The sequence below is a fragment of the Macaca thibetana genome, chromosome 3 (assembly GCF_024542745.1).
Source record: "Macaca thibetana thibetana isolate TM-01 chromosome 3, ASM2454274v1, whole genome shotgun sequence".
Classification (NCBI taxonomy): Eukaryota; Metazoa; Chordata; class Mammalia; order Primates; family Cercopithecidae; genus Macaca; species Macaca thibetana.
Window position 1 is genome coordinate 144,167,985 of NC_065580.1, and position 23,321 is coordinate 144,191,305.

The following is a 23,321-nucleotide window of genomic DNA, read 5'->3' on the forward strand; positions in this document are numbered from 1 at the left end:
AAACAGCCCCTAAACTTGAGGAGCGCGTAGGCTCACGGGAAATAGAGTCCAGTACTTGTCCTGCGACCAGCGGCGGGCCCTGGGAGGCGGACTTCCGGTGCACTCCTGTGCGTGTGCACTGTTCTCTGTGTGCAGGTTCGCGCATGCGCGCCGCCGCCACACTGCCCTCGCTTCCTGTGCGTCCTCAGGTCACTGCTTGCTCTGGTTCCCAGGCTTTGGCCTCCAGTGGACCGGAATCGCGGAGCTTGCGGGGCTGGACGCTGACCGCCAGGGCCAGCACCTAGGCGGGCGCGGAGCTGTGCGGGGCAGGGTTCGCGCGGGCCGGAGGGAGGCTCGAGCGGGGATCCCGGAGCGTGAGCCCGGGAGTCGGCGGCGCTGGGGCCACAGGGGCCGGGCGGGAGGTGGCGGAGGTGGCGGAGGCGAAGGGGCGGCAGGACCCGGGCCTGGCCCGTGTGTGTCCTCGGCGGCCTGGCTCAGGCCGCTGCTGTACGGTGAGCCCCAGGGAGGCGGATCTGGGCCGCGGGAAGGACACCCGCCTGGATTTGCCCCTAGGCCCGGCCCGGGCCCGTCGGGAGCAGAAGAGCCTTGGTGAGGTGGAGAGGAGGGGACCCCGCGAGCAGACGCGCGACAGCAGGCCCGCCCCAGCCTCTCGGGAGCCGTGGGGCAGAGGCTGCGGAGCCCCAGGCGGGTAGGTCTTGGGTTTTTGGGCCTGGAGCGAGAAGGGCCTGGGTAAAGTCACCGTGCGTTGGGGACCTTAGAGTATGGGGCAGGGGGAGGGTCCCGATCGCTTGCAGGAGAGACGTGTGTTTCGGTTTGAGGGCAGGGTCCGGCTGCACCGAACAGGCGCTGCATGGGAAGATCTGGGAGGACGAGGCTTACGGGGACGTGCAGGGTGTCACCAGCCTCAGCTGCGGACGTCATCTCCACTCCCCACTAACCCCTAACAGCCCTTCCTCCTCCTCTCCGTGCTCCAGATTTCGACCGCCTCTAAACGTTTGTCAGCACCTCTGTTCTCTCATTTAAGTGTCTGCTGATTCCCCCCTTAAATCTGCCCTGGAGAATGGTTGTAATGCAGGAACAGTCTGCAGGGATTCTCTCTTGCTGCCTCAGTTGCTAGGGGAAGAGCCTGGGCCTTAGCAGGTGGACGACTTGACCAGGTCACCGGCTTTGTGGGTAGAGGTGCTCATAGTAGAACTCAGGAGTCTTATCTCCCAGGCCAGTGTTCTTTCTCCCGTATCCTAGTTTTCTTAATAGAAGATTGTTAGGTGCAGCAATAACCAAATTCAGTTAGATAATTTAGAAACAAAGCCATATTTTATACACATTCCTTTCTGAGAGCTCACATAGTCAATTCCTATGGCTTTTTTTATTTTAAGCAGTTTAAAGAGACAATAAGGAAATGTGGGCGGATGCAGTGACTCACACCTGTAATCCCAGCACTTTGCGGGACTAGGGCAAGAGTATCCCTTTAGACCAGGAGTTAGAGACCAGCCTAGGCAACATAGGGACACCCTGACTCTACAAAAAATACAAAAGTAGCCACACATGCTGGGATGCACCTGTGGTCCCAACTACTCAGGAGGTTGAGGTGGGAGGAGATGGAGCCCAGGAGGTCGAGGCTGCAGTGAGCTGTGAATGCAACACTGCACTCCAGCCTGGGTGGTAGATTGAGACCCTGTCTCAACAAACCACAAAAAACACTAGCCGTATGATGGGATTTTTTTTTTCTTTTTGCATGTTGTATTTGATGATGGCAGACTGTTTGTAAAAGGAGTCATGTTACCCATGAAAGTCTAACTCATCTAATTACTACCTGATTATCTTAGAGTTACAAAGTTATAAGTGCATGCTTCCCCATCACTCTTGTGTGTGTGTGTGTGTGTGTGTGTGTGTGTGTGTGTGTTGAGACAGTGTCTCTCACCCAGTCTGGAGTGGAGCAGTGTGGTTTCGGCTCACTGCAACCTCTACCTTCCAGGTTCAAAGGATTCTAGTGCCTCAGCCTCCTGAGTAGATGGGACTACCAGCATGTGACACTACGCCTGGCTAATTATTTTGTTATTTTTAAGTAGAGAGGGGATTTCGCCATGTTGGCCGAGGCAGGCTGATCACTTGAGGCCAGAATTCGAGACCAGCCTGGCCAACATGGCGAAACCCTGTATCACTCTTTTAGGCCCTTCTGAGTGTTTGCAGGCTGAGTGTTCACAGGGTGTTAGCCTATTGAGCTTTCTTTCGTGGTTCTTACGCAGGAGATTCCTGCCTTTGCAAGCCAGAGCACTTATGACTTCAATGACCTGCTTCTCCCCCTCTAGGTCTACCAGCCACAGTCTCTGCATGTTTCCAAGAGCAGCAGAAAATGAACACATTGCAGGTGAGTTTTCCTGCTTGTGTATATGTTCCACTACTTTATTTTATGATGAATTTTCAGAGGTTTGTAAGAATTCATACTTTCTTTTTCTTTTTTGTTTTTGAGATAGGGTCTTGCTCTGTCACCCAGGCTGGAGTGTAGAGACGTGATCACAACTCACTGCAGCCTCAATCTCCTGGGCTCACACGATCCTCCTGCCTCAGCCTCCCGCGTAGCTGGGACTACAGGCGCACGCTGCCACACCCGGCTAATTTTTTTTTGTATTTTAGTAGAGACTGCGTTTCACCGTGTCACCCAGGCTGGTCTTGAACTCCTGAGCTCAGGCAATCTGCCCGCCTCGGCCTCCCACAGTGCTAGGATTACAGGCGTGAGCCACTGCTCCTGGCCTAGAGATGTATTCTCACTGTATTGCTTAGGCTGGTCTCAAACTCCTGGCCTCAAGCGATCCTTCTGCCTCAGCTTTCCAGAGTGCTGGGATTACAGGCTCATGCCTGGCCTGGACCCAGTTTTTTTTTTTTTTTTTTTTTTTTTTTTTTTTTTTGAGACGGAGTCTTGGTCTGTCACCCAGGCTGGAGTGCCTGGCTCACTGCAAGCTCCACTTCCTGGGTTCACACCATTCTCCTGCCTTAGCCACTGGAGTAGCTGGGACTACAGGCGCCCGCCACCACGCCCAGCTAATTTTTGTATTTTGTTTAGTAGAGATGGGGTTTCACCGTGTTAGCCAGGATGGTCTCAAGGCCTGGATCCACTTTTATCCATGTCCAAATGGTGTTTTTCTCTGAGCTGTTTTTGATTTTCTTCCACCTCATGTGAACTGTAGTGTCAGCTTATCTAGTTCCAGGAAAAAGCTTTTTGGTATTTTTATTGAGATTGCATGTTTATAAAGTAATTTAGGGTAACTGATATCTTTGTACTATTAAGTTGACCTTAATAATACAACTAATTTTTTTTAATTTTTATTTTAATAGAGATGGGGTTTCACCATGTTGTCCAGGCTGGTCTCATTCCTGACCTCAGGTGATTTGCCCGCCTCGGCCTCCCAAAGTGTTGGGATTATAGGTGTGAGCCACCGTGCCCGAGCACTTTTACTTTTTCTTATATTCCTCTAATTGTTTTCTCTAATTGTAGATAATGAGCATTTTATTAATATCTTGTTCTTGATCTTAGTGGGAGGTATGTAGTTTTTCCCTGTTAAGTAAAATCCTGACTTTTGGACCAAGAAGACTGAGGCATAAATGTGTGTGTGTGTGTGTGTGTGTGTGTGTGTGTTTACACGCAAACTGTATATATGTGCTTGTGTGTAATTGAAATACATATGTCACATATATCATGCGTACTATTGCATATTAGGGTATAATATTTGTATTTGTGTATAATTGAAGTTAATGAATGTTAATGAATGTGAATGAATGTTAATGAATGTTGATGTAGTCCCAGCTGCTCACTCGGGAGGCTGAGCAGGAGGATGGCTTGAACCCACGAGTTTGACGCTGCAATGAGGTATGACTGAGCCATTGCACTCCAGCCTGGGCAATAGAGGGAGACCCTGTCTCAAAAACCAAAACAAAGAAAAGATTCTTTTAATTTTTTTGTGCTCGTAATGTGGATAGCTTGACTAGGAAAGAAAACAAGTCCGCTCTGTCTTTATTAGGAAGTAAATGTGAATTTGTTTGTTTTAGTTGCAAAGCCTCATTCCTTTTGTTCAGCTGCCCCCTAGTGGCTCCGTGTGTGAAGAGTATGGTCTGAGCTGTTCGGATGCTCTGCATAATCTTTTTTAGTAAGTAGATTGCTGGCAAGAGAACTGCAATTAAAGATTTTATCCTGAGAGTTTTTTTTTTTTTTAAAGATAGTGATTTTAGGCTAATAGTTTCATGTCTTTTTTTTTTTTTTTTTTTTTTTTGAGACGGAGTCTCGCTCTGTCGCCCAGGCGGGAGTACAGTGGCCGGATCTCAGCTCACTGCAAGCTCCGCCTCCCGGGTTTATGCCATTCTCCTGCCTCAGCCTCCCGAGTAGCTGGGACTACAGGCGCCCGCCACCTCGCCCGGCTAGTTTTTTGTATTTTTTAGTAGAGACGGGGTTTCACCGTGCTAGCCAGGATGGTCTCGATCTCCTAACCTCATGATCCGCCCGTCTCGGCCTCCCAAAGTGCTGGGATTACAGGCTTGAGCCACCGCGCCCGGCCTGTTTTTTTTTTTTTTTAAGAGACAGAGTCTCACTCTGTTGCCCAGGCTGGAGTGCAATGGCGCTATCTTGACTCACTGCAACCTCTGCCTCCTGAGTTCAAGCAGTTCTCCTGCCTCAGCCTTCTGAGTAGCTGGGACTACAGGCACGCACTACCACGCCTGGCTAATTTTGTATTTTTAGTAGAGACAGGGGTTTCTCCATGTTGACCAGGCTGGTCTCGAACTCCTGACCTTACATGATCCGCCCACCTTGGCATCCCAAAGTGCTGGGATTATAGGCGTGAGCCACCGCGCCTGGCTAGGGATAATAGTTTTTTATGTCCTTTATAAAACTGTGAGCAGTGCTATTGCTAAGAAAGATGATTTATACAAAGGACTCAGTTACTTAATTCAAACCATGTTCCCAGTAACTGGTACATTTCAGGTGGTTTTCTGTTGAGTTAGTCTTTTTTAAGGCTCTGTTTAGTTAGACTAACTTTTAAATTATTTTATCATTTTAAATGATTTTGACTTTTCTGGCCAGTGATGAAGGCAGTTTAGTGTCATTAGTTTTAGTATAAGAAAACAGACACTTCCATAAGTAGGATTGGTCCTGTAAAAAGAGAAATCTCTCTCTCTATTTTTATGTATATATCTACATATAGATATATATAAAAATATATGTAGATGGATATATTAAAATATATATAGATATATACAATATCTCTATATATGTAAAAGTATATATCTCTGTGTGTGTGTGTGTGTGTGTATATATATTTTTTTTGAGATGGAGTCTCACTCTGTTGTCTAGGCTGGAGGTCAGTGCCATGATCTTGGCTCACTACAACCTCCACCTGCCAGGTTTAAGCGATACTCCTTCCTCAGCCTCCCAAGAAGCTGCAACTACAGGTGTGCACCACCAGGCCCGGCTGATTTTTTGTATTTTTAGTGAAGATGGGGTTTCACCTTGTTGCCCAGGCTGGTCTTGAACTCCTGACCTCAGGTGATCTGCCCACCTTGGCCTCCCAAGGCTCTGGGATTTCAGGCATGAGCCACCACACCCAGCCTAAGATCTCTATTTCTTTTTGTTTGTTTTTTGCGTTTAGATCTATATTTCTTTTTTTTTTTTTTTTTTTTTTTTTGAGACGGAGTCTGGCTCTGTTGCCCAGGCTGGAGTGCAGTGGCCGGATCTCAGCTCACTGCAAGCCCCGCCTCCCAGGTTCACGCCATTCTCCTGCCTCAGCCTCCCGAGTAGCTGGGACTACAGGCACCCGCCACCTCGCCCGGCTAATTTTTTTTGTATTTTAGTAGAGACGGGGTTTCACCGTGTTAGCCAGGATGGTCTCGATCTCCTGAACTCGTGATCCGCCCGTCTCGGCCTCCCAAAGTGCTGGGATTACAGGCTTGAGCCACCGCGCCCGGCCTAGGTCTATATTTCTTATTCCTCGTCCACTTGCTTTTGGCCTATGCCTGAGCTTGTAAACACGGAGCTTCGTGTCTTCGTGTGAAGGTGGTGTTCTTCCGGAAACGCCGGTGTCCCTAGGGTGGGTCTCATGTGAAGCAAACGCTTTACCAAGACGTGAGATACAAGCTTCCTAACCAGGAGATTGTGAAAGGGGAGGGAATGTGGGCAGAATCCTGAGCACAAGTGGTTAGACTTCATTGACAAACCAGGAGCGGCAGTACGGAGGTTCTGAGAATGCATTTGAAGCGAGACCCATTCCTCTTACGGAGGATTTATCAGGAAGGATAAGGAGAGCTGCAACACATCAGTGTTGGACCCACTGCATCGCCTGTGGTGCATTGCTTGACTGTAGGAGCTTCAGAGCATTCCAGGAGGTCTGGTTCTTTGATGACTCATCAAGATTTGGAGCACAGATACCCATGCACTGCAATAATGACGCTTTCGTCACCTGGGGTTTTGTTTTCATTTCACTTTAAGAATTTGCCATGTGATCGTATTTCTAATCCTTTTCACTCTGGAATCCTGTCCTCACCATATTAATGTTGAATAGCATCTCAGGTTTCATTTCACAATGCGCGCATGGAGTTGGAAGGAGTTCAACAGACAGACAGTTTTTCTTTATCAACCGGCGGCCTTGTGACCCCGCAAAGGTATTTACAATTTTTTTGTATTAGTTTATCCTTTATGCCTTTGACTTTTAATGGATAACTTTTTTTCTGATAATAGGCAGATAACATGGAACTCAGGACTTTGAGAAACATGGCTTTAATGTTATCTTATTTTGGGCATTTACAGAAGTCTACTGCAGATGGCTCCCAACTTAAGATGTTTCAACTGAAGATTTTTCTGGCCGGGCACAGTGGCTCATGCCTGCCATCCCATCACTTTGGGTGGGTGGATTGCTTGAGACCAGGAGTTCGAGACCAGCCTGGCCAACATGACAAAACCTCGTCTCTACTAAAATACAAAAAATAGCCAGGTGTGGTGGCCTACGCCTGTAATCCCAGCTACATGGGAGGCTGAGGCAGGAGAATCGCTTGAACCTGGGAAACGGAGGTTGCAGTGAGCCGAGATTGTGCCACTGCACTGCAGCCTGGGTGACAGAGTGAGACTGTGTCTCAAAAAAAATCTGTATTTTTCTACTACTTTACCTTGTTGCGAAAGTTATTTTTGCCTTAGATATCATCCTTCAAATACCTATGTAACCATTTTTTTTCGGTATAGTATTCAATAAATTACAGAAGACATTCAACATTTTATTATAAAATAGGTGTTGTGTTATTTTGCCTATAGAGTAATGTAAGTATTCTGAGGCAAGGCTGAGATAGGTTATCACAAAGGCATTTTTGACATACAATATTTTCAACTTATGGGTTTATCAGGGCATAGCCCTATCATAAGTCAAGGAGCGTATCTATCTGTGTACAGTTTTATTTGTTGGGTTTTTTTTTGTTTGTTTGTTGTTGTTTTTTTTTTTTTTTTTGAGACGGAGTCTCCCTCTGTTGCCCAGGCTGGAGTGCAGTGGCCGGATCTCAGCTCACTGCAAGCTCCACCTCCCGGGTTCACGCCATTCTCCTGCCTCAGCCTCCCGAGTAGCTGGGACTACAGGCGCCCGCCACCTCGCCCGGCTAGTTTTTTGTATTTTTTTTTTTTTTTTTTTTTTTTTTTTTTTTTGAGACGGAGTCTCGCTCTGTCGCCCAGGCTGGAGTGCAGTGGCGCGATCTCGGCTCACTGCAAGCTCCGCCTCCCGGGTTCACGCCATTCTCCTGCCTCAGCCTCCCGAGTAGCTGGGACTACAGGCGCCCACAACCGCGCCCGGCTAATTTTTTGTATTTTTAGTAGAGACGGGGTTTCACCGTGGTCTCGATCTCCTGACCTTGTGATCCGCCCGCCTCGGCCTCCCAAAGTGCTGGGATTACAGGCGTGAGCCACCGCGCCCGGCAGTTTTTTGTATTTTTTAGTAGAGACGGGGTTTCACCATGTTAGCCAGGATGGTCTCGATCTCCTGACCTCGTGATCCACCTGTCTCGGCCTCCCAAAGTGCTGGGATTACAGGCTTGAGCCACCGCGCCGGGCCTTTTTTTTGGTTTTTTGAGACAGAGTCTTGCTCTGTTGCCCAGGCTGGAGTGCAATGGCGCGATCTTGGCTCATTGCAACCTCCACCTCCTGGGTTCAAGTGATTCTCCTGCCTCAGCCTCCCAAGTAGCTGGGATTACAAGTGCGCACCACCACACCTGGCTAATTTTTTGTATCTTTAGTAGAGATGGGATTTCACCATGTGGCCAGGATGATCTTGAACTCCTGACCTCATGATCTGCCTGCCTTGGCCTCCCAAAGTGCTGGGATTACAGGCATGAACCACCGCGCCTGGCCTCTGTGTATGGTTTTTTAAATTACATATACGTGAGTGTGTTTGTATGTGAATATGTACGTTATATACGTTGTGTGTATATATACATACATATATAAACACTTGTTAATCACCAGTATATTTATTATTGTAAAAACTAAAACTATTTGAAGAAACTAAATATTTTATAACATTCTGTGTCACCATTCAGTATAGACTGATTACATGGTTTCTATATTTTCTGTAGATTTCTATATTTTCTCTTCTTTCTATTTTCCTAGGAAAATAAGGGTTCATATTACTTCTGCCTCAAGTGTAAACCGATCATCTTGATATGATTACATGGGTTTTTTGAGTTTGTATCTTAGCAACACAACATTATACCTCAGTAATATTTTCTGTTTTTCCTTTTTTTTTTTTTAGACAGAGTCTCGCTCTGTCGCCCAGGCTGGAGTGCAGTGACATGATCTTGGCTCACTGCAACCTCCACCTCCCAGGTTCAAGCAATTCTCCTGCCTCAGCCTCCTGAGTAGCTGGGATTACCGGCGCATGCTGCCATGCCTGGCTAATTTTTTGTATTTGAGTAGAGATGGGGTTTCACTGTTCGAGAACTCCTGAGCTCAGGCAATCCACCTGCCTCGGCCTCCCAAAGTGCTGGGATTACAGGCGTGAGCCACCGCTCCTGGCCCTTGTTTTTTAATGATGCTTTAGAGTTTGCTTGTAATCTGCTAAACTTCTAAATTTTTTAACCTATAGTGTGACGGATTCATAATTATTAATTGTAACTATTAATACTTAATGTGATATTTTGGTTTATTTCTAATGACATTTTAATGTCATAAATACGTTTCTATGTACATTGAATGTGTTTTATGAATATTTAAGCTGTGCCTACATTTCACTAGAATTTCTCGTAGAGCAACTTTAGGTTGGAAAAAGATTCAGTTTTAGGAATCTGTGGTTAGTGAAATATCACTTCATGCGTTGTGAGGAAATTTTTGGTGATGGATATATTCATTATCTTGATTGTGGGGATAGTTTCACAGGTGTTTGTGTATATGTCAAAATTTGTGAAATTGTACACTTTAAATATGTGTAGTTTATTCCATGTTAGTCACGTCTCAGTAAAGCTGTTAAAAGATGTATCCTCAGGCCAGGTGTAGTGACTCACGCCTATAATCCTAGCACTTTGGGAGGCCAAGTCGGGCCGATCAGCGGAGATCAGGAGTTCGAGACCAGCCTGGCCAACGTGGTGAAACCCTGTCTGTACTAAAAATACGAGAATTATCTGATTGTGGTGGCGTGTGCCTGTAATCCCAGCTACTCTGGAGGCTGAGTCAGGATAATCACTTGAGCCCTGGAGGTGGAGGTTGCAGTGAGCCAAGATCGCGGCATTACACTCCAGTCTGGGTAACAAGAGTGAGACTCCATCTCAAAAAAAAGAAAAAAGAAAAAAGAAATCCTGCCTGTAGTCCAAGCTACATGGCAGGCTGAGGCGGGAAGATGACTTGAGCCTGGGAGGTTGAGGCTGCAGTGAGCCATGATTGCTCCACTGCACTCCAGCCTGTGACAAGGCGAGACCTTGTCTCATTAAAACAAAAAAAGAATCTCCTTCTGAGAACATGCTGGTTGGTTAGAATAGTATGTTGTTAGAATGTGGGGGGGCCGGGAACATTTGTCATTTATTCTTTCCTCCTCCTTGTATTTTGTGCAGGTCTCCAGACTTGTGAACGAAGTCTACCACATGTATAATCGACATCAGTATCCATTTGTTGTTCTTAACATTTCTGTTGATTCAGGTAAGTTCCATTGGCATTTCAGTACAACTAGTGACTAATGCCTCGAAGAATAAAATGAGGCCGGGCGCGGTGGCTCACGCCTGTAATCCCAGCACTTTGGGAGGCCAAGGCGGGCAAATCACAAGGTCAGGAGATCGAGACCATCCTGGCTAACACAGTGAAACCCCGTCTCTACTAAACAAAATACAAAAAATTAGCCGGGCGTGGTGGCAGGTGCCTGTAGTCCCAGCTACTCAGGAGGCTGAGGCAGGAGAATGGCATGAACCTGGGAGGCGGAGCTTGCAGTGAGCCGAGATTGTGCCACTGCCCTCCAGCCTGGGCGACAGAGCGAGACTCTGTCTCAAAAAAAAAAAAAAAAAAAAAGAATAAAATGAAATTATACAGCTCTGCTCTGACCGGAATGAGAGAACAATTTATGGTCATGTAAGTTTGTTTTTTTTTTTTTTTGGAGACAGAGTCTTGCTCAGGGTTTCACCATCCACGTCCTATAATCCCAGCACTTTGGGAGGCTGAGGTGAACGGATAAGTTAAGGTCAGGAGTTCAAGACATCCTGGCTAACATGGTGAAACCCCATCTCTACTAAAAATACAAAAAATTAGCCGGGCGTGGTGGCGGACACCTGTAGTCCCAGCTACTCGGGAGGCTGAGGCAGGAGAATGGTGTGAACCGTGAGGCGGAGCTTGCAGTGAGCCAAGATCGCGCCATTGCACTCCAGCCTGGGTGACAGAGCGAGACTCGTCTCAAAACAAACAAACAAAAAAACTGTAACAGTATAGTTTAATCTGTTTTTAATTTGAAGTTATTCAGTCTGTCCTTTTCTGTGATTTGTTTCTTTCTCTTATTATTTTGTTTGTGAGATTCACCCAAGTCATGTGGCAAGATTCGTTTTTTCATTTGCTATACTGTGTTCCATTATAGTCAGATACCATAATTTGTGAATATTGGAATTGTTTCCAGTTTGGGGCTATAATGAAGAATGCTGTCATGAACATCCTTATCCATGTCTTTTGACGAGCATGCATAGGTTGTTGTTCTTTTTTTTTTTTTTGCGAGGGAGTCTCACTCTATCACCCAGGCTGGAGTGCAGTGGAGTGATCTTGGCTCACTGCAACCCCCGCCTTCCAGGTTCAAGTGATTCTCCTGCCTCATTCTCATCCTCCGTAGTATCTGGGATTATAAGTGTATTCCATTGTGCCCTGCTAATTTTTTTTGTATTTTTAGTAGAGACAAGGTTTCACCATGTTGGCCAGGCTGGTCTTGAACTCCTGACCTCAAAGGGCTAGGATTACAGGCGTGAGCCATTGTGCCCGGCCGATAGGCACTTCTGATAGGAGTACTATGCTGGGTTGCAGGTGTGCATACGTTCAGATTTAGGAGGTATTCCCAGAGAGCTTTTCAAAGCAGCTATACCAGGTTCATTCCTACCAGAGGCATTCAGTCATTCCCCTCGATCCTGATCTTTGTGAGAATTTGTTGTTTTTTGATTTTGCCCATTCTGGTGAGTTATATGGCCATGTCTTATTGTGTTGGTTTTTTGTTTTGTTTTTTGTTTCTTGTTTTTTTTGAGACCGTCTCGCTCTGTCACCCAGTCTGGAGAGCAGTGGCAGCATCTGGTTCACTGCAACCTCTGCGTCCCGGGCTAAAGGGATTCTGGTGCCTCAGCTTCCCAGGTAGCTGGGATTACAGATGTGCCCCACCTCACCCGGCTAATTTTTGTATTTTTAGTAGAAACAGGGTTTCGCCATGTTGTGCAGACTGGTCTCAAACTCCTAGCCTCGTGATCCACCTGCCTTGGCCTCCCAAAGTGCTGGCCGGCCCATATTATAGTTTTATTTTGAACATTGAACCGTGTTTGTGTAATTAGCATGCAGATCTCCTCTTTTGTGAAGTATCTGTTCACATTAGCACGTCCTCTCACCATTTCAGGATAGTCCCTGACCCTCTTCTCCGTTCACGTTTGCTTAGGTAACTTAGTAAAAATGCATGCAGCGGATTTGGAAAAGCCCCTGGGAGAAAAGCAGGATCATTCCCCTTCATTAAGGACTCGAGAAGAAAAAAGGGACGTGTCCATATCCAGACTGCGAGAGGCCTTTTCTCTTCATCACACAACGGAGAACAAGCCTCACAGCCCAAAGACTCCAGAAGCAAGAAGGAGCCCTCCAGGACAGAAAAGGGGTACGCCATCTTCTAGCACTTCAGATGCCATCTCTGACAGAGGCTTCCTGAGACCTCAGAAAGAGGCAACGAGTTCCGGTCAGGGACCCAGGGACCCTACGGAGGGAGCGGAGGTGGAGAAGGACTCGGGGCATGGCAGCACTTCCGTGGATTCTGAGGGGTTCAGCATCCCAGACACGGGCAGTCACTGCAGCAGCGAGTGTGCGGCCAGCTCCCCAGAGGACAGGGGCTCACAGGAACACGCGGACTCTCATGAGAAAGCGCCTGAAACTGACGACTCCTTTTCAGATGCGAACTGCCATCCAAACCAGGAAGACACAGAGTGTAAATTTCGAGTTTCGCCTCAGCCAACTAATCTCACATCCCCAAACACAAAGCGTTTTAAAAAAGAAGAAATTCTTTCCAATTCTGACATTCGTCAAAAGTTAGTAAATACTCAGAACGTGTCAGCCTCTCAGGTTGATGTAGCCGTTAAAATTAATAAGAAGGGGCCAGGTGCGATGGCTGATGCCTGTAAATCCCAGCACTTTGGGAGGCCGAGGCGGGTGGATCATGAGGTCAGAAGATCGAGACCTTCCTGGCTAACACGGTGAAACCCTGTCTCTACTAAAAATACAAAAAAATTAGGGGGGCATGGTGGTGGGCGCCTGTAGTCCCAGCTACTCAGGAGGCTGAGGCAGGAGAATGGTGTGAACCCAGGAGGCGGAGCTTGCAGTGAGCCGAGATCGCGTCACTGCACTCAGCCTGGGTGACAGAGCAAGCCTCCATCTCAAAAAAAAAAAAAAAAAAGTAATAAGAATGTTGCGGCCCTGGACTTTTCTATGAATTCTTTAAACAAATAAAGCAGGCCGGGCGCGGTGGCTCAAGCCTGTAATCCCAGCACTTTGGGAGGCCGAGACGGGCGGATCACAAGGTCAGGAGATCGAGACCATCCTGGCTAACATGGTGAAACCCCGTCTCTACTAAAAATACAAAAAAACTAGCCGGGCGAGGTGGCGGGCGCCTGTAGTCCCAGCTACTCGGGAGGCTGAGGCAGGAGAATGGCGTAAACCCGGGAGGCGGAGCTTGCAGTGAGCTGAGATCCGGCCACTGCACTCCAGCCTGGGCGACAGAGCGAGACTCCGCCTCAAAAAAAAAAAAAAAAAAAAAAAAAAAATAAAGCAGTTACATCGTGAAACACAGCAAAGTGAAGGTGAACAGAATTATAGGAAGTTTAGGGCAAAGATTTGCCCTGGAGAAAATCAAGCAGCCGAAGATGAACTAAGGAAAGAGATAAGGTAACGTTTTAATTTTTTACTTTTTTACTTTTATTTTAAATTTTTATTTATTTTATTTTTTATTTTTTTGAGACAGAGTCTCGCTCTGTCGCCCAGGCTGGAATGCAGTGGCGCGATCTTGGCTCACTGCAGCCTCCACCTCGCGGGTTCAAGCAATTCTCCCGCCTCAGCCTCCTGAGTAGCTGTAGCTGGGATTACAGGTGCGCACCACCATGCCTGGTTAATTTTTTGTATTTTTAGTAGAGATGGAGTTTCACCATGTTGGCCAGGCTGGTCTCGAACTCCTGACTTCAGGTGATCCACCCACCTCGGCCTCTGAAAGTGCTGGGATTATAGACGTGAGCCACTGCCCCCGGCCAGGTGAAGTTTTTTCTTAAGAGTATTTTGAAGCTGGGTGCGGTGGCTCTCGCCTGTAATCCCTGCACTTTGGGAAGCCAAGCCGAGGAGGGAGGATCACTTGAGCCCCGGAGTTCAAGACCAGCCTGGGCAACATAGGGAGACCCTGTCTCTACAATAAAATTGGCCGGGCATGGTAGTGCACAGTTGTAATTCCAGCATCTGCGCCTGGCCAGATACTGTTCTCTGTGGCAGGACATAGACTCCAAAGACATGGAAGACTTGGGTCTTTTAGGCCAGCACCAGCTTTTGAGCAGATTATCTGTGTACTGGGAACCAGGGCACATTCAGACAATTCCCGGGAGAGCCTGGGATCGGCGCCAGGGGAGGTGGTATTTGTGCTGGTATCTGGGATGCTTCTGGGATGTCCTTTCCCTTCCCTGCTGCGGTGCAGGAATTCCTGTGTCATCACTCACTCTGAAACTCAGCCTGAGTGGGGAGGGGCCTCTTACAAGAGTTCCTTTTCTGACGGGCACGGGTGGCTCACACCTGTAATCCCAGCACTTTGGGAGGCGGAGGCAGGCGGATCACTTGAGGTCAGGAGTTCGAGACCAGCCTGACCAACATGGAGAAACCTTGTCTCTACTAAAAATACAAAATTAGCGGGATGTGGTGGTGCACGCCTGTAATCCCAGCTACTCGGGAGGCTGAGGCAGGTGAATCACTTGTACCTGGGAGGCGGAGGTTGTGGCGAGCCGAGATTGCACCACTGCACTCCAGCCTGGGCAACAGGAGCGAAATCCATCTCAAAAAAAAAAAAAAGAGTTCCTTTTCTGAGGACTCTCCCTCTTCCCTAGAGGTAGTAGCATTTTCCATTCCTGTATTTATTAGCATAGTAGTTAACCACCTTTTACTAGTTTGTGTAATGCTTTGTTATACATTTTTCCTCCTCAGGCCTGGCATGGTGGTGCACACCTTGTAATTCTAGCATTTTGGGAGGCTGAGGCAGGAGAGTCACTTGAGGCTAGGAGTTTGAGACCAGCCTGGGCAATATAATGAGACCCCATCTCTAAAAAAAAAAATGAGACCCCATCTCTAAAGAAAAAAGCCAAGTACACTGCTGCACGTCTGTAGTCCCAGGTACTCAGGAGGCTGAGGCAGGAGGCTCACTTGAGCCCAGGAGTTTGAGGCTGCAATGAGCTATGACCATGCCATTGTACTCTAGCCTGGGTGACAGAGCAAGATCCTGTCTTTTTTTTTTTTAAAAAAAGAATCCCTGTTAAAATCGCTGGTGTGGTTTTTGTCTCTTGATTGTACCCTGACTGATATGGAATTGGTACCAGGAGACAGACCCTCGAAGATAAGATTTGGGGATTGGTTTGGTTATGACTTGGATTTGAGCTCTGTGTGGAGCCCCTCACAATAGGAAATGTGGGCTCAGTAATCCATGCCATGTGGACGTCTCACAGTTCACCAGACTCTCCCCTGTGGTTGATTGTGATGGTGACGAGCATGGTGACATGGGACCAGGTCTTCCTGGAGCACTTATAGAAAGAAACAACAATATCAGCTCCTTTATTTTTTTTTGAGACAGAGTCTCGCTCTTTCACCCAGGTTGGAGTGCACTGGCACGATCTCAGCTCACTGCAACCTCTGCCTCCTGGGTTCAAGCGATTCTTCTGCCTTAGTTTCCCAAGTAGCTGGGAGTACAGGTGCCCACCACCATGCCCGGCTAATATTTTTATTTTTAGTAGAGACAGGGTTTCACCATGTTGGCCAGGCTGGTCTTGAACTCCCAACCTCAAATGATCTGCCCACCTTAGCCTCCCAAAGTGCTGGGATTACAGGCGTGAGCATTAATCCCAAAGTGCTGGGATTACAGGCCCGTGCCCGGCCTAATCTCAGCTCCTTTCATCTTCAGCTCAGGCCACCAGGTGAGAACCAGAAAACGTCCATGGTTTAACAGAGTCTGCTTTAAAACGTCTGCTTTAACAGAGTCATTTCTTACAGTTACAGCACTGATACTGTGGAAAATCCGTTTTCACCGCATTTACTTATGTGGGACTGAGAGTGACAGTGTCAGTTTCTCGTGTGAAGGTTAGGGGTGGTGTCTGTCTTTTGTCCGGATTGACTAAGATAGTATCTAATGACATTAGATGTTGAAGCCACCCAGCAAAGGACCCAGGGGTCGGCCTGGCAGAGATTAGAAGGGTTGATATCCAGTATTGGCCAATAGATACTCTTAGACACCACTGGTGGCAATGTGCATTTTCTCAGATTTCCCATCAAAAAGTACATATGTGATTCTCCCTCTAGCGTCTATCTCCCGGAAATGCACCCACAGATGAGCAGGTTTATGCACAGAAGTCTTTGTTGCAGCTTTGAGTGCACAATTGAAATTGGAAACAACCGAAATGTGCTTTAGTTGGGAATTTGACAGACAAATTATGGTACATCCGTGCAGTGACTTCCTATGCGGCCATTAAAAAGAATGAAGTAGGCCGGGCGCGGTGGCTCACGCCTGTATTCCCAGCACTTTGGGAGGCCGAGGCAGGTGGATCACTTGAGGTCAGGAGTTCAAGACCAGCCTGGCCAACATGGTGAAACCTCGTCTTTACTAAAAATAAAAAAATTAGCTGGGCTTGATGGTGCATGCCTGTAGTCCCAGCTACTCAGGAGGCTGAGGTAGGAGAATCGCTTGAACCTGGGAGACAGAGGTTGCAGTGAGCTGAGATCGCACCACTGCACTCCAGTCTGGGCAACAAAGCGACACTCCATCTCAAAAAAGAGATTTAATAGTTTATATGTGTGTCTATATGTGTATATGTATATATGTATTTTTCCATAAGTATTCATAGAGCAGATTTTTTTTTTTTTGAGACGGAGTCACTCTGTGTCACCAGGCTGGAGTGCAGTGGCGTGATGCCGGCTCACTGCAACCTCTGACTCCCTGGTTCAAGCGATGCTCCTGCCTCAGCCTCCCGAGTAGCTAGAATTACTGGCATACGCCACCATGTCCAGCTAATTTTTTTTTTTTTTTTTTATTTTAATTGGAGCCAGGGTTTTACCGTGTTAGCCAGGATGGTCTCCATTTCCTGACCTCATGATTCGCCCGCCTCGGCCTCCCAAAGTGCTGGGATTACAGGCGTGAGCCACCGTGTCCGGCCTCAGATGTTCACTCTAGGTAGCTTTCAAGTGAAATGTGTCTCTCAAGTCATGGGTTTTTCTCAAAATTGTATTCTTTTAGCTCCAGTGACTGAAAGGGCTAAATTGATTTCCTTGCCAACTAGTAAAAACTGGACCTTCGGACCCCAGGACATCGATGAACTGATCTTTTTGCTAAGCGACAGCCCTGGGGTCATGTGCCGGCCGTCCCAAGTCAAGCAGATGTTTGCCTCCAGAGCCTGTCGGAAGTCGGTGAGTAAAGAAAGCCCGGCTGTCAGCTCAGCTGCTCCAGCTTGCAGTCTGAGGAAGGTCTCAGCCCAGCTCCTGAGTTGGTCAAGGCTGTTAAACCCCCTTGTGATTGCCAGGAGTCATTTTACACAGAGCTACGTGGAACATCATAGCTGAGCATCTATGTAGGCTGCATTCTCTGGGACCTTGAACTCATACTTATTGCTCTTTTGTTACCTCAGTTAAACAGTATTCGTGGCCGGGCGCGGTGGCTCAAGCCTCTAATCCCAGCACTTTGGGAGGCCGAGGCGGGAGGATCACGAGTTCAGGAGATTGAGACCATCCTGGCTGACATGGTGAAACGCCATCTCTACCAAAAAATGCAAAAAAATTAGCCGGGTGTGGTGGTGGCCACCTGTAGTCCCAGCTACTTGGGAGGCTGAGGCAGGAGAATGGTGAGAACCCGGGAGGCGGAGCTTCAGTGAGCCGAGTTCACACGACTGCACTCCAGCCTGGGCGGCAGAGCGAGACTGTGTCTCAAAGAAAAAAAAAAAAAGTATTTTCTTTTTTTAAGACGGGATCTCCCTCTGTCGCCCAGGCTGGAGTGTAGTGCCACAATCACAGCTCACTGTAGCCTTGACCTCCCCGGCTGAAGCAATCCTCCTGCCTCTGTCTTCCGAGTAGCTGTGACTACAGGCACGTACCACCACGCCCAGCTAATGTTTAAATTTTCTGTAGAAACATGGTCTCCTTTTGCCCCTTGCCTCAGCCTCCCGAAGTGCTGGAATTACAGGCATGAGCCACCGTGCCCGGCCAGTATTCTATCTCAGAGCTTTTGTTGACTCCAACGCAGTTAGTGGTTGAGGCACCTTGTTCGTCTATGGACCTTATGGGTCCTAACAACACTGGTAGATAAAGATTTGCTGCTGCCAGGACTCGGAGGCGTTAGACAAGGTTCTGCAGAGTCATCGAGGCAGCGGGTGCTTCACGGGGTGCTGTGGGTGTCGTTGCACGTGGCACCACTGCCGCTGCTCTGGTTGGTGTTGGAAGGTGGTAGCAGGGGCTATGCCTGCAGTGGGGAGTAGCCTGATGTCCAAGAAAAGTGACTCTGTATCAGCTGGCCATTGGGAAAGGCCAGGATGCCATTCATTGATTTATTCAGCAGATGCTCCTTGAGCCCCTGCTGTGGCGCCGCCCTGCTCCAGGCGCTGGGGACACAGAGGTAACAAGGCGGCTGCGGCCCCTGCCCCTGTGGAGCGGACAGTGGGGAGAAACAGACATCACCACAAATAAACGACACCCATTAGATGCCAGTGAGCACAGCCAACAGATTCAAACAGCGCTTTTGTTTGTTTGTTTGTTTGTTTTTGAGACAGAGTCTTGCTCTGCTACCAGGCTGGAGTGCGGTGGCGTGATCTCAGCTCACTGCAACCTCCACCTCCCGGGTTCAAGCAATTTGCCTGCCTCAGCCTCCAGAGTAGCTGGGACTACAGGCGCGTGCCGTCACACCTGGCTAATTTTTATATTTTTAATAGAGGTGGGGTTTCACTGTGGTGGTCAGGCTGGTCTCGATCTCCTGACCTCATGATCTGCCCGCCTGGGCCTCCCCAAGTGCTGGGATTACAGGCGTGAGCCACCACGCCCAGCCTAAAACAGCATTTTGGGACAGGAAATGACTACAGAAAAACATGGTGACCAGGTGAGATGGTAGTCAGGGAACGGCATCTGGGCAGGTGGCATCTCAGCTGCCATCTAAAAGGTGGGGAAATTAAAAGATTAGCCAGGCGTGGTGGCGGGTGCCTGCAGTCAGCAGCTACTCAGGAGGCTGAGGTGGGAGGATCACTTGAGCCGGGGAGGTCGAGGTTGCAGTGAGCCGAGATCACGCAACTGTACTCCCGCCTGGGTGACAGAGTAAGACCTTGTCTCAAAAAAAAAAAAAAAAAGTAGGCTGGAGCCCTCTTGGGTAAGAACTTTCCAAGTGGAGGAAGTAGGAAGACTGAAGCCAGAGGCCGATTGTGTCCCTGGAGAGGGGAAGGGAGTGAGCAGAGCGGCGACCAGAGGACAGCTACGTAGAGCATTGCCGGTCATGCCTAGACCCTGGGGTGTGTGCTGTGTGTGGCGGGAGCCACTGGAGAGAACGGACTAGGAGTCCCATGATTGCAGCTGCTGGAGAGAGAACAGACTGGAAGGGGTGCCTTGACTGGGGCAGCTGGGGAGAGCAGCAGCTGGGGGCCACGTGGGGAGTGGGTGGGATGGAGCCTGCTGTGGGAGCATCAGGTGTAACTTACAGCCATGAGATTAGATGAAATGACTCAAAGGCAGAGTTTAATTAGAAGAGGGCCCAGAGTCTGAGTTCTAGCCACAGTGTTGCTTTGATAAAGACCTAATATGGGCTGGGTGTAGTGACTCACACCTGTAATCCCAGCACCTTGGAAGGTGGAAGTGGGTTGATTACCTGGGGTCAGGAATTTGAAACCAGCCTGGCCAACATGGTGAAACCCCACCCCAACTAAAAGTACAAAAATTAGCAGGGTGTGGTGGCGAGCACCTGTAATCCCAGCTACTCGGGAGGCGGAAGCGGGAGAATTGCTTGAATCATGGAGGCGGAGGTGCAGTGAGCCGAGATCACACTGCTGCACTCCAGCCTGGGCAACAGGGTTTCCTACCACCCCCTGCCTCGCAAAAAAAACAAGACCTAATATGGACCTTCCAGTCTTGGCGTCTGTGAGTGAGAGTGTGGCGCTGAGCTCATAGCTGGTCAGTTTTGACGTCCTGAGTCTTTAGTGTGACTCGGGGCCCGGGGAACCACAGGCTGCTGCTTCCCTCCCGCCCTGGCCTACTCCTCCGTCTCCGGTGTTGTCACTGCCTGCCCACGAGGCCCCTGCTCTGAGCCCTGCCCACCCTTCCAGCCCCATCTCCTCCCGACCACGCTTCCAGCCATGTAGCCGCCTTCCAGTTCCACACTCGCGCAGTCTCCTCCCCGCCTTACACCTGTTCTCCCTACGCTCCTCTCTACCTGGGTTTGCCACCTTCACCCTTCACCCCCTCCCCACACCTGAGCAGGCCCCCTCTCCTGGGTGCCATCTGTCTTGGTTCTCTGTTGACTTGTTGGTTATCTGTCCTCCTCCGACCTGGTGGAACCCTGCTGTCACTGCTGTCGCCGCTTTCCGACTGTGCTTGGCACATGGCAAGCCCTCAGGGTGCTGCAGGAAGAAGGGAGGCGACAGAGCGCTTCAGGCTTGTCTCCTCTCCTTCCTGTCAGAGGACCCATGGCAGGGAGGCAGCAGGGCCAGGGCTGGAGTACCCTGCCAGGGCAGCAGGGTGGAGCTCAACAGAGGGGGAGTGACGCCTGCACCCACTGGGGGAGAGGGTCCCGGCAGTGCCGCAGCCCTGAGGCAGGTGTTTGCTTGATGTGCAAGAGGAAGGGAGTAGCAGTGCAGCTGGGGTGAGGAAGGGAGGCATTCGTGCTTGGAGGTGGGGGTGCAGGCACAGCCCAGTGAGGGCCAAGTCAGGGATAGACTTGGGAGCTTTTGTTCAGGTGAGGGGGAAGCCGTGGAGCGGAACGACATGACCTGACAGCGCTTTAGACATAATCACTGGCTGCTGAGTGGCGAGCGGCTCGGAGGGCTCGCAGTGGGGCGGGGAGCCCAGCCGGGAGGCTGCTGCACCTGCCAGGGCAAGAGGGCAGGGTGGCCGCTGAGAGTGGCTGCGTTCGGGACAGGTGTGGTCGCGTCTGGAGTGGAGGCGGTGCCACCTCGAAGCAGCCACAAGGGACCTGATGTCACAGAAAGGTGGAGGGCTGAGATCTAGAACCTAGGTTTCTCTGGGGGAAGGTTTTTCAGAGAAGGTGGTTTTTGAGCTGTAATCTTGTCCAGTCTCATTTTAGACAACAGTGCTTCTGAAGAGCTGCCATTCTGATGTCAAAAAAACCTATTAAAACGTTGAACCATTGTGTCTGGTCCTCAGGTGATGATTGGAACTGCTCTTAACATAAGCGAGATGAAGAAACTGATCACCCACATGGGGGAGATGGACCACCCCTGGAACTGTCCCCATGGAAGGCCAACCATGAGACACGTAGCCAACCTGGGTGTCATTTCGCAGAACTGACAGTAGTCACTGTGTGGAATCATCGGTTTTATTGCAGATTTTTATGTTTTGAAAGACAGAGTCTTCACTAACCTTTTTTGTTTTCAAATGAACCTGCTACTTAAAAAAAAAACACATCAGACCCATTTAAAAGTGATCTTGAGAACCTTTTCAGACCAGATGGAGCATTGCTTGCAAATTTTTTTTCTCTGTTTGCATGCGCTCGTGTGTGTGTGTGTGTGTGTGTGTGTGTGTGTGTGTGTGTGTGTATCCAGGCAGGAACATATTTTATAAAAATAAGAACACTTGGGCCGGGCGTGGTGGCTCATGCCTGTGATCCCAGCACTTTGGGAGGCGGAGGCAGGCGGATCACCTGAGGTCAGGAGTTTGAGACCAGCCTGACCAACATGGAGAAACCCCTCCTCTACTAAAAATGCAAAATTAGCCAGGAGTGGTGGCGCATGCCTGTAATCCCAGCTACTCGGGAGGCTGAGGCAGGAGAATCTCTTGAACCCGGGAGATGGAGGTTGTAGTGAGCCAAGATCGTGCCATTGCATTCCAACCTGGGCGACAGAGTGAGACGTCGTCTCAAAACAAACCGCTGTGGAAGTCACTCAGCCCTCTGCTCTGGCTGGACATAGTTTAGTGTATAACTTTCAACCCTTAACAATAATTAAATTCATCTTTGTTTAATTTCATAAATTTAAAATTAGAGTCCTTTTGGGTTAGTGATTCTGTCCTGATTCACATTAAATTTTTAAACAAGGGGGATTCTCTGCCTGGCTGGAAGACAATGACTGGATGGGACAGGGGTCATTATTTTTAAACATTCCTCTGTGCGGCCAAGGTAGCAAAGTGCTGTCCTCGCAGGAGAGCAAAAAGAGTTTGATTTTCCCATAATTTGATGCTGTGATTTGGTTCCTCAGGGTGTGAACTATAGAACATTCCAGTTACTGGCCTTCAGTGGTTCTGGGAATATAAGAATCCCTGTCTGTCTTTTCAAGTCGTTTTCATGGAACCTTGTCCTGTTTGAACTGGGCTGAAAATGGAAGTAAAGATGTCCTCTTGGGGGCCCAGTGAGGACGGATGTGACTCCCCCGCTGCCCCACCCCTTCCCCAGACTGGGCTTCAAGGAAGAGAGGGCTCCCCTTCCTGCTTCAGAATCCCTTGGATGGAGGAGGCAGTACAGTAGTAACTGTGCCATCGTGTCTGGCACTGTGCTGGCGTCTGCAGGATCCCACTTACAAACTCTGCAGACTGGCAGCTGTGGCAGGATTACAGCCCCCAAGACAGCTGTGTCCTAATCCCCAGAACCTGTGACCAGGCTGCCTCACATGGCAGAAGGGACTCGGCAGGTGTGATTGAAGAATTTTTTTTTTTTTTTTGAAGTTTCGCTCCTGTTGCCCAGGCTGGAGTGCAATAGCGTGATCTCAGCTCACTGCAGCCTCTGCCTCCCAGGTTGAAGTGATTCTCCCACCTCAGCCTCCTGAGTAGCTGGGATTACAGGTGCCCACAACCACAGCTGGCTAATTTTTGTATTTTTAGTAGAGACAGGGTTTCACCGTGTTGCATGCTGGCCAGGCTGGTCTTGAACTCCTGACCTCAGGTGATCCACCTGCCCCGGCCTCCCAACGTGCTGAGATGACAGGTGTGAGCCATACTGCCTGGCCGAGTTAAGGATCTTGCAGTAGAGAGATTATCCTGGATTGTCTGGGTGGGCCCAGTCCATTGGGTGAGTCCTTTGAAGGTGGAGACCTTTCCCTGCTGGCCAGAGAGAGGCAGCCTTGCTAGTTTTGGAGATGGAAGGAGGTACCACTAGTCAAGGATTGCAAGCAGCCTCTGGAACAGGGATTCCAGCACTCCAGCTACAGACCAGTAGTGGTCCATGGCCTGTTGGGAACCAGGG

The 23,321-nt window shown here is 49.0% G+C and overlaps 2 protein-coding genes across 3 annotated transcripts in view; both read left to right on the top strand.

The window, feature by feature from the left end:
• The first annotated feature begins 3,965 nt into the window (after positions 1–3,965).
• On the top strand, positions 3,966–22,495 carry LOC126950942 (mismatch repair endonuclease PMS2-like). Its single transcript, XM_050784862.1, has 8 exons — positions 3,966–3,974; positions 4,045–4,142; positions 6,546–6,645; positions 10,060–10,144; positions 12,111–12,910; positions 15,855–15,867; positions 17,181–17,350; positions 21,293–22,495. The coding sequence occupies exons 1-8, from the start codon at positions 3,966–3,968 to the stop codon at positions 21,434–21,436; spliced, it is 1,419 nt and encodes a 472-aa protein (XP_050640819.1). The 3' UTR covers positions 21,437–22,495.
• ACTB (actin beta) overlaps positions 9,991–23,321 on the top strand; it is a 468,316-nt gene continuing 454,985 nt past the window's right edge. The window contains exon 1 of one of the 2 annotated variants that reach the window (XM_050784084.1): positions 9,991–10,009. The gene's annotated coding sequence lies outside the window, so the exon portion shown is untranslated. Of the gene's footprint in view, positions 10,010–20,125; positions 20,130–23,321 lie in introns of those variants that run through there. The other variant, XM_050784117.1, reaches the window with a different exon arrangement.

Coding starts and splice junctions, on each gene's coding strand:
- LOC126950942 (XM_050784862.1), top strand. Junction 10,145..12,110: donor TAACATTTCTGTTGATTCAG/GTAAGTTCCATT, acceptor ACGTTTGCTTAG/GTAACTTAGTAAAAATGCAT. Junction 17,351..21,292: donor CCAGAGCCTGTCGGAAGTCG/GTGAGTAAAGAA, acceptor TCTGGTCCTCAG/GTGATGATTGGAACTGCTCT.